The 11,155-nt window shown below is 29.4% G+C and overlaps 1 protein-coding gene across 1 annotated transcript; it reads right to left on the bottom strand.

The window, feature by feature from the left end:
• On the bottom strand, positions 1-3,305 carry LOC145821199 (putative oxidoreductase At4g09670). Its single transcript, XM_082917740.1, has 2 exons — positions 2,819-3,305; positions 1-897 (listed from the first exon to the last, which is right to left on the bottom strand). Exons 1-2 carry the CDS (start codon positions 3,281-3,283, stop codon positions 277-279), a joined length of 1,086 nt encoding a protein of 361 aa, XP_082773866.1. The 5' UTR covers positions 3,284-3,305; the 3' UTR covers positions 1-276.
• Between the last annotated feature and the right edge of the window lie 7,850 nt (positions 3,306-11,155).

Here is an 11,155-nt window from a genome sequence, read left to right as displayed (position 1 = left end):
TCATCAAACCTTAAATCAGGCAACCAGACTGATTTATTTTATTAAAACAGACAACTTGAGTCCCAATTTGTGTTCATCCAAACAAAAACACATTCATAGAATAACCTTAAGGAAAATGCCTCCGACCCCAGTGTTGGTACTAGGAGTCGCGTGTGATTGGTGGAAAAAAAAAAAACTGTTATTTTTTTTTTTGTTTTCGGCCAATGTGAAGGCGACACCTCACTGGGGTTGTCAGTGGGGGTCGCCCCACTGGGTGTAGGAATCACAGCCCTAACCTTAATTCCCAACCTCAACGGGCTGGAAACCTTTCTGGATGGACGAAATAACAGCATCCAGAACCAGCTGTGTCTTCCTACTAATTGCCGGCCACTTCTTCTCAGGTTTCGAATCATTTCTCTCAATGCTCGAAATCAACCCAGCAAACACACTCACCATCAGAGCTTCCTGAGGAAGATCAGTGGTGACAGCGTGCTCGCTCGGGATTGGTCCACACCCCAATGAAAGTTGTGCGAATGTGGACTTGGAAGCTGTATAAAATTGCCCAACATTCTCTTGAAATGGTATGACAAAGTCGTGAATGCGCAGATTTCCCTTTGTTCCACCACAAGTTATGTCCATGGTCATATTGGTGAGGAAAGAGCAGTAGAAAGTTGCTATTCTCCCATCACCCCAACTTAGGGAAGCACCACAGGTTATGAGGACCCCTACTTCGTTCAATTCAGGCTCGCGTAAAGCTGTCACGGTTTTAGGGAGCTCATAGTCGGCAGCCCAAAGGATTGCCCGGGTACAGTACCACCCGGCATCACCTAGACAGCCAAGACCATCAAGATCCGGTTTCACACGAATGTTGTTCTTGAAAAATTCCGGCCCAGCATCGTAGGAGAAGATGCTGTGAACCTGTGGGAATCATCACTAGTAGAATTAGATAAGAGTATTTGATTTTTTTTGGCACCAAAAAAAGCTCTAACAACAAAGCTGTGATTTCAATTTCAAGCTAAACATTGGGCACTACACAGCAGGACTTTTTAAAATGTTTGTTTTTACTGAATTTTTTTAATATTTTAAACAAATTTTTTTTAAAAAACTTTTAAATATACCTAATACAAATAAACTTAAAAAATAAATATTTGTGAAATTTTTTTTTTAAATATTCAATAAATACCAAAAATATAAAAACGAAAATTCAGTACATTTTCGTATTATTATATATTTATTGATTTTTTAAAATATTTTTTACAAATATTTTATTTTTTAGATACATCTAAATACAGTGCTAAAAAAATGATTAAAATTTTAAAAATATTTACTAAAAATAAAAATACACAAAAAATAAAAAAATTTAACTTTAAAAAAATTAAAACCAAACATAGTGGGAATCTGTCATATTTATAAAAAAATAAAATAAAATAAATAAGCAGCCCTATAGTGAATGATAAAATTAGCAATAAATCCTTCGTTACAAGTCCATACAAGTTCTTGTCCATTTAGAAATGTGCTTTGAAGATGTGATCATATTTCAGTGTGATCTTCATTTGTTTTTGACTGATTCATTTAATATTCTGGAGACCAAATTCTCATCAAAATATACCCTTCCCCGACAATCAAAGATTAGGGCAAATTACATATACACCCCTCGAGGTTTGGTTAAATTACAGATACCCCCTGAGGTTTCAAAAATTACATCCCGCCCCCTGAGGTTTGTATTTTCATAACAATTTACCCCCTGAGGTTTATATTTCATAACAAATTACCCCCTAATTTCTTATGCAAATATAGCATTTAGGGGGGAATTCGTAATTTCTCAAACCTCAGGGGGGTATCTGTAATTTAGCCAAACCTCGAGGGGTGTATATGTAATTTGCCCTAAAGGGTACCCTCATAGTACTTCGGCAAGCATATATCTTGAATCATTTCAAAACTTAAAAAAATCAATATGAAGGTTTGATCTATACCTTTGATTTTTTTTTTTTTTTAAATTTGAATTTTTAATTTTTTTTTATCGAGATCCACCAAACAAAATTCATGACAAAATTTTGATAAAAAATGATAAAATTTTACTATGTTCACTCCCGCTTTGAAATTTCATTGATTCATTGACAATAAATTTATCTATTTAAGGCTAAAAAAATGAAAATTTGAGGGCCAATTGCACTAACTGAGGACATAGTGCCGTTTTGAGAATAAGCCAAAAACGTAAGCGTTTTGTTGATTTAAAGAAAAAGCTGGGCAGCCGAAAACACAATTTGTTGCATTTGGGATGTGACAAAAACGCTGCCTTGTGAAATTGCCTCAATACCCTCCATGTTAACAAATTACCTAAAATTCCAAAGTTTGACAAGGGTATTTTGGTCATTGTATTTTGATTTGATGCCATAAATAAATACTAACTCAAAAAGTCAAAAGCCAGCTTTTTACCAACTTCTTAAATCACTTTCTAAAAAAGTCAAAAAATTTGGTAAAAAATCAAAAACTAGCTATTTACCAACTTCTCAAAATACCCCATAATTTCATTGTTCCATTCCAGTGTTTAGTTGTATTTTTTTTTATTTAAAATAAATTTTGACAAACATTCCATCTAACAAAAATTAGCGAATTTTTTAATCTTACAAATAATATTGCAAAGTAAACATATAATTTAAATTATATATTTTCATATTCATTTCAAAACAAATATGGACAAGATGAGATAATTTATTCCATTAACCTACTTAGATAAACAATTCTATACTAATTCATATATTGCTAATTCTCTTACCATTAATCTTGCTAATTAAACATAACAGAGTGTGCGGGTAAGCAAGTGAAATTAAGAAAATACCGATTTGAGTTTGCCAAAACGCTCTGGATCGGAGAGGAACTCCTTCATCTTAGCAGTCCTCGGATGGTGCATCCACATAGTAGCGTCCATGTACTGCACCCCATTTGATTCGCACGCCTCCAGAATCTTATCCAGCTCCGACACATTGAGAGCCACCGGCTTCTCCAGTAGAAGGTGCTTCTTCTTCTCGGCGGCTAACACGGCCCACTTCAAGTGAAGGCTGGTGGGGAGAGGTAAGTAGACGGCGTCGACTTCAGGGTCGTCAAGCACGGCTTCGTACGAACCATAGACCTTAGCCGAGTCAGGGAAGCCATTCTCGGACGCGTATTTCTTGGCCTTGTCGATCGAACGGCTGCCGATGGCCTGGATGGTGGCGTTTGGTGCAAGCCTCATGGCCCTTGATACCTTGCGCGCTATTTCAGCGCAACCTAGTATTCCGAACCTCACTGGTTTGTTTTCCGACATCGTTTCAAACTAATTGCACGGCAAGTCAACAAATGTCACCGTTCATATATATAGAGGAAAGCTAAAGTACACGTGGGGTCCACCTGTTGTACTAAAAGGGCAACACACATTTACGGGCTTTTTTTTTTTGGGCAAGTCAGTCTCCGTTTGGACAGTGGTTGATTTTTTTGATTTTGTTGACTTTTTTTTAATTATTTTAGTTTGGATTAAAAAGTTTAATTTAGAAAGAATTTTTTAATTTTTTGAATTTTTTTTGAGAGAAAAGTATAATAGTTATGGGTTTGATGTGATATTTTGTTTATTATGACTAAAATAATCTATTTTGTCTTTTATGACTATTTTAACCACAAACTAACTTGCCAAACAACACCTAAAAGTCAGTTTTTTTTTTAAGTTTTAATTTATTTTAAGTAATAAATTTATATATATATTTTTTATAAAAAATTAATTTTTGATTTACATTCCAAAACAATCCTATTTATGTTTGACATGTGATTGATTTTGTAAACCAATTAGCAAGGTTCATTTATAGGCCTATTTTGGTATCTGAATTAAAAGTCTATTTTTAAATTTTTTTGACTTTTTTTTATTACATTATTTTTTTACATGTTTTTTTGTTAAAAAAAACTACAAAATTAACCTACTTCTCAAAACATCTCATAATTGTATTAACGAATGGCACATACAATACGCATGTAATTTAAATAAGTAAAAATAATAATAAATAATAAAAAATTAATATCATTATATATAAATTGTTTAAATGGTAAACGTGCAATATCTTTAGTTTAAATCTTATTTGCATTGTACTATAATAATTTTTTATTTTAGCGTATAAAAATCTATCACGTGACATGAGTGGAAGGTCTGGAGTTTTGGACACCAAGCCCAGTGTTTTGGATTTAATTTTCTAAAAATTTAGTTTTTTATTTTTTATTTTTTTAGATGCATCTTACTTAAATATATTTTAAAAGTAAAATATTTATAAAAAAAATTTTAAAAATCAATAAATACAAAAGAAAACGAAAAGTATATTGAATTGTATTTTTTTTTTTTTGTATTTTTGGTATTTAGTGAATTTTTTACAAATTTTTTTTACATATATTATACTTTTTAAATATATTTATGTTAGGTGTATCTAAAAATTTAAAAAATTATTTAAAATATTAAAAAATTTAGTGAAAACCAAAAAAAAAAAAAAGAAAAAAGAAAACAAGAACATCAATTTTTTGAAAAGTGAATTCAAAAAACTTAAACCAAACAAGCTGATGAAAGTGAATTCAGAAAATTTAAACCAAACAAGCTGATTATCACTCTATTTTGTTATATTTTCAAAATTATGTGTAAACTAGTTCGGCAAAAATAAATAGAAAAAATATTAACTCAAATTATACAATTAAAAACAAAAATAAAAATATTTAAACATACAAATATTTAAAAAAATGTGTTTTTGTTCAAAAAAGGTTCATATGAAAATGAAAATAAATTTTTTTACCAATCTATTTTAATTTTTTTTGGAAAAATACAAATTAAAATTTTAAAAATTCTATTTACAAAAATTAGTTTAAAAAATTAATTGCACCATATATTTCAACTTTATAAATAATTATAAAAATAAAAAAAATTAATCACAAGAAAAGAAGAATTCTCATGATATAGAAAAGAAGAATTCTCATGATATGTTTCACCTTTAAAAATATTTGTACAGAGGGCAAGTTCAATCTGTATGGAATATAAGGATGCAAATTCAATTTGTGTGGGATGCAATTCTAATCTGTGTGGGGTATAAGTCCAGTCTGTGTGTGGGATGTAATTCAAATTTGTGTAAGGTGCAAGTTTTGTCTATCTGAGAGAATTTACATAATATCAACAAATTATATTTACACTCTACATTGATTCGACTTACACTCCACACAAAATAGACTTGCACCCTTACAATCCACACAGCGCACAAATATCTTGCTTCTTTTTTTTTTGGTAACTATTTATAAAGTTTAAATATACTATGCAATCAATTTTTTTAATTAATTTTTGTAACTATTTTTAAAGTTGAGATATAAAATATTTGGTTGAATTTTAAAATTTTGTTTTCTTTTTTTAAAAAAAAATAAAAAAATTGTTTGGTAAAAAAAATTATTTTCATTTTCATATGAATCTATCTTTTTTTTGAACAAAAACACATTTTATATTCAAGTAATTTAAAATAATTCATATTCATTTTTTAAAATTGCGTACACTTTTTATTTACACATCTCATTTATTCATTTTTTAAAATTTCGTACACTTTTTATTTACACATCTCATTTTTATTTTTAAATATTTCAAAACAATATAAAATTTTAATTATTTTAAAATTATTATTAAATATATTCAATATTAAAGACATTGTCCATAACTTTTTAATAGAATTAATTTTGTAAAATCTAATTTATATTTTAAAAGTTATATAAAATTTATCAAAATAAATAATAATGAAAAACAAAAAATAATAATGAAAAACAGAAACGGAGAGAGTTCAAAAAATGCAAAACAAAAAACGGCGAGAGAGAGAAAGAGAGTTGAGAGAGGGGGTGATTTGACAGGTGAGAGATGAGCAGAGTGTGAGGGAAAAAGACAAAAAAAGGATAATTTGGTCCATTGATAAAAAACAGTAGATGCTTTTTTGTGATAATTTTGTTTATATTCAAAAAGCACCCCACTGTTCTGTAGGAGAATCCCTATCATATTATTATTCAAATTTTATCTTAAAATATTATTAAAAAATTTATTTCTTATGTTAAAAATTATTATTTTTATCTATTTTTCTCGACAATTTTCTATTTTTTTTATTATATTAAAACAATCTTTTTAATTACTTTTAAATTTAAATTTTATTTTAATAATAAAATAATGAAAACAAAGGAAAAGCATCAGAGGAAAACAGCTTACTCACAAGACAAAGAATGGTTGTCGACCGGTCAAACTAAGGTCAAGTTTGGGAAGACTAAATAAGTGTATTTTTTGATTTTTCTTGTATTATGTGTAAAAAAAGTAGAGAAAAGATATTGATTGATGTGACCCAAAAAAGATAAAAAGACGAAATAAGTGTACTTTTTTAATTTAGCCAAACTTGACCTAATTGTGAGTATTTTCTTTCTTTAGCTATAGTGCACCCACAAAACATTCGGGAGACATTCGAGGGGACGTTTGAGTTATAGTGATTCTCTATAAATAAAAAATCACTGTAATAATACTTATATTTGGAGGATTGGATAAAGGATCTATTAAAAAAGAATTTTTGAAAAATTAATTCCTTATAATAACAAAAAATTATTATAAAGGAGCTGCTGCGGATCGGCTAATGTTTTTTTGCTGCCACCATTGGCAGGTGATTCCCCCTTGTATTAATTGGTCTTGATTTCAATAATTTTTAATTTTTAATTTGTGTGTTTATTTATAATAATATTACATTCATATTTTTTCTTCCTCACAATCTCCTGAATGAATGATGGGAGAATTTTGAGAAAATATTTAAGTGGGATGACTTTTTAGATTTTGTTTATCACACCATTAGGCGAGATATTGGAAAGAAAAATTGTATGAATGAACAATTTTCATTTAATTATATGCATTTATTGTTTGACTATTTTAATAGTTTTTGAATTTATATATCATATTATATAATTAATTCTTTATGTTTTGTATGCATAAAACTAATTATTCATTAAGATTTAACAAATTTTAAAATGTATTTAATGCAAAAAATTCTCATTAATTACTCATTATCAAGTGTTTCGGGGCACTAGTTAGCATGATGATGGCTAATGTTAACGAGTGCCTCTTAGAGGCACTATGGTGTGTTTATAATTGTATTAATTGATATTTATGTCAATAAATTCCTATTTTTAACTTGTGCATTTAATTAAATACATTTATTGATTGACTATTTAAGCCTCCGTTTACGAAGTGGGTTGGTTTTTTGATTTTTTTAACTATTTTAGCCAGAGCTAAAAAGCTTAGTTTGGGAAAGACTTTTTTTATTTTTTTGACTTTTTTTGACTTTTTTTGTGAGAGAAGAGTGTAATGATTATGAGTTGGATGTGATGTTTATTTTTTGTGACTAAAATAGCCATTTTAGCCCTTCCCAAACAATGCAGTAGCTTTTGATTTTATATACTATATTTTATAATTAATTATTTATATTTTCTATGCATAATATTATTATTCATTAAGATTTAATAAATTTTGAAATGAATTTAATGAAAATAAACTCATTAATTACTCTTATTTGATAACATGACACAATGTTAACAAGTGTCCAGAGATACTCGTTAAGGCATATTTATAATTGTATGAATTAGCCTTGATTTCAATAATTTTTTATTTTTAGCTTGTGCAATTAATTGTATGCGTTTATTGTTTGACTAATTTATGGTTGGTTTGGGAAGTGAGTGGGCTTTTTGACTTTTTTGGTTACTTTAACCTGTGCTAAAAAGCTTGGTTTGGGAATGACTTTTTGGATTTTTAACTTTTTTGACTTTTTTTGTGAGAGAAGAGTGTAATAATTATGGGTTGGAAGTGATATTTTGTTTTTTATGACTAAAATAGTCTATTTTATCTTTTGTGGCTAAAATAGCTAAAAAAGCCCAATCTAACTCTTTACAAACGGATAATTAGTAACTTTTCAATTTATTTTATAATTAATTATTTACCTTTTCAATGCATAAAACAATTATTCATTAAGATTTAATAAATTTTAAAATGTATTTAATAAAAATAAATTCTTTAATTATTCCTCATCATCAAGGGTCCCAGGCAATTGTTAGCGCTACCCATTAGGGATATCAAATATTTCTCTTATATATTGATTTTATTTTTAAAACAAATCATCTAAATTATTATACTAATAGTGCCTAACATAGAGTTAAGATCCTCTCCTTGGCCTCTCTTCTTGCGTCTCTATTTGCAACAGTGAAAATGTACTTTGAATTGATCTAACGATTACGATTTGACTATTTAAAAATAAAAAAAATAATAAAAAAAATTCAAATTTATTTTTTCCGCCCAAATCTAGACCGTTAGATCAATTCAAAGTGCATCTCTACCATTGCAAGTAAGGAGGCAATGAGAGAGTCCAAGGAGAGGATCTCAACTACCTAACATATACCATGTGTCTTTTTTAACTTGAAATGAATACATTATGGGTTCGTTTGGGATGTGAGCTGGCTTTTTAGCTATTTTAGCATGGGGTAAAAAAGTCTCGTTTGGAATAAATTTTTTGATTTTTTTGACTTTTGTGAGGGAAAAAATAAAATAATTATGGTTTGGATGTGACATTTTATCTTATTGTACTAAAAAGCCTATTTTGTCTTTTTGTGACTATTTTAGCCAAAAAATCCCATTTAACTTATGCCAAACAAGGACTATGTCTCATTATTAAGAATGTCACTAACAATTTTATTAATCACTTAATATTATTATTAAGGTTCCTAATATTGTTATTCATTATTTTGTATAAAAAATTTAGGAAAGTTTATTAGAAAATCCTCTATCAAGTACTTGTATATCAATTAGTCCATAAGATATTCTTATATTCCAATAAATCCTATTATTTTAGGCATTTGATTCACTAAATCGTAATTCCCATATTTAAGATATTTTATGAACAATTTTACCCTTATAAATATTTTTTCAACCTTTAGCAATTTAGTGATGTGAACATTTATATTAAATAAATTTGACAATATGAATGTTTACATCATAAAAGATTCACACTGTCAATGTGAAAATTAATACGCGCTTCACAATATTATTATTAAGGATATTTTAGTAACTATGTCATCCAAAATATTTATTGGAACATAAAAAAATAATTTGGACTAAGTGAAACATAAGTAATTGAAGAGGGATTTATAAATATATGTCCTAAAATTTTATACAAAAAATATTATTTGTGAGAATATTTTTATATTTGTATGTAAATTTTAAATTGGGCACTTGATGCATAAATCTAAATTATAATTTTGGTCCCTTACCGAAGAATTCGTTTGCTGTTGCATAGTGTAGCTTGCTCGGCTCATGCATAAATCTGGAAATAAGATTTACAAAGTAAACAATGTCTGGCCTTGTATTAGTGAGATAATTTATTGAACCAACCAATTTTCGATAGGCAGAAGCATCGACTTTCTCCGATTGATCATTTACTTGCAACTTCTTATTTAAAGAGATTGGAGTAAAAACTGACTTGTAGTTAAACATATGAAATTTCTTCAATAAATCTTCAAGATATTTTTCTTTGAGAGATAAATATTTCTCCTTTTGACTGTGTCACTTGAATACTGAAAAAATATCTCATAAGTCCCCAATCAGTCATCTCGTACTCCTTTATCATGGCTCTTTTAAATTCTTCTACCATTGATGGTTTAGTTCCTGTATAGATTAAATCATCAACATATAGGCAAACTATGAGAAAGTCTTGCGTACCTCCTTTCTTGACATATAGTGATGGTTCACTTTGGCTTCTTTGAAAACCATTTTGACGAAAATACTTGTCAATGTTGCTGTTCTAGGCTCGGGGTGCTTGCTTCAAACCATATAGTGCCTTCCGAAGTCGGTAAACCTTGTCTTCTTTTCCTTTGATTATGTACCCTTGCGGTTGTTCAACATAAACTTATTTTTCAAGCTCTCAATTGAGAAAAGTTGATTTGACATCTAGTTGATATACTGGTAGCTTATTTTATGCAGCCAAGGCAAGAACGGTTCTTATTGTCTTCATGCGAGCAACTGGAGCAAATGTTTCATTGAAGTCCACTCCAGGTTGTTATGAGTAGCCTTTTGCAACTAATTATGCTTCTGGATGGAGCCATCTTCTTTATATTTGGTCATGTAGACCCATTTAAGTCCGATCACATCTTTGTCTTTGGGTAAGTCAACAAGTTCCCAAGTGTAATTCTTTTCAATAGTCTTCATCCATTGCCATTCTCCAAATTTCTTCTTTCACAACTTCTTCAAAAATCTGTGGCTTACAAGAAAAAAATGCTGCATCACAAGTTTCATATATTTCTCTTGAGGAACGTACCTTTCTTGGTATTGATTCAGATTCTTCAGATGAAAAGCTTCTTGGAGAGTCATTTCTTGGCCTGGGGCTCGGAGTGTTATGTGGACTTTGGTTTGGGGTTTCTTTGAGAGTATAAGATCCTTCTCCTTCTGTTGTTTCATTAAATTCAAATCCCTTCTACTCTAATCATCCCATTTCCATGTTGTCATTTCATCAAATATGATATCTCTAGAGATTACCAATTCATTTTTCATTGGATTATATCGATGATATCCTTTTGATTCGTCGCTATATCCAATGAATATATATTTCTCCCATTTCTCATCAAATTTTTCCCTTGTTGGGAAAGGAATTAAGGCATAAGCAAGACAACTGAATACTTTGAAAAGATTTACCTCGGGTTTCTGTTTGTGCCATGCCTTATATGGTGTTTTGTTTTGGACAGCCTTCATGGGAGATCGGTTTAGAATATAAACAACAGTATTGATAGCTTCAGCCCAAAATTTGTTAAGAAGACCTTTGCCTTTTAACATGCTTCATGTCATCTCCACAACTGTTCAATTCTTCCATTCTGCAACTCCATTTTGTTGAGAAGAGTGTCGAACTGTGAGCTGTCTTTTAATCCCATTTTCTTTACAATAATTCATGAATGGAGTATAAATGAATTCCCCGCCACAATCTGTCCTCAACATTTTGATTTCTCTGTCACTTTGCTTTTTCACCAAAGCTTTAAACTGCAGAAATACTGAGAAGGCTTCAGATTTTCTATTAAGAAAATAAATCCACATCATTTGAGTATAATCATCAATAAAGAGTAGAAAATATCTCTTGTTACC

This window comes from Camellia sinensis, chromosome 3 (assembly GCF_055761805.1).
Source record: "Camellia sinensis isolate YWXY chromosome 3, ASM5576180v1, whole genome shotgun sequence".
Lineage (NCBI taxonomy): Eukaryota > Viridiplantae > Streptophyta > Magnoliopsida > Ericales > Theaceae > Camellia > Camellia sinensis.
Note: the sequence above shows the minus strand (reverse complement) of the source record. Positions and strands in the feature narration are given on the sequence as shown.

Coding starts and splice junctions, on each gene's coding strand:
- LOC145821199 (XM_082917740.1), bottom strand. CDS start 3,283: ATGTCGGAAAACAAACCAGTGAGGTTCGGAATACTAGGTTGCGCTGAA. Junction 898..2,818: donor GTTTTGGCAAACTCAAATCG/GTATTTTCTTAA, acceptor TGATTCCCACAG/GTTCACAGCATCTTCTCCTA.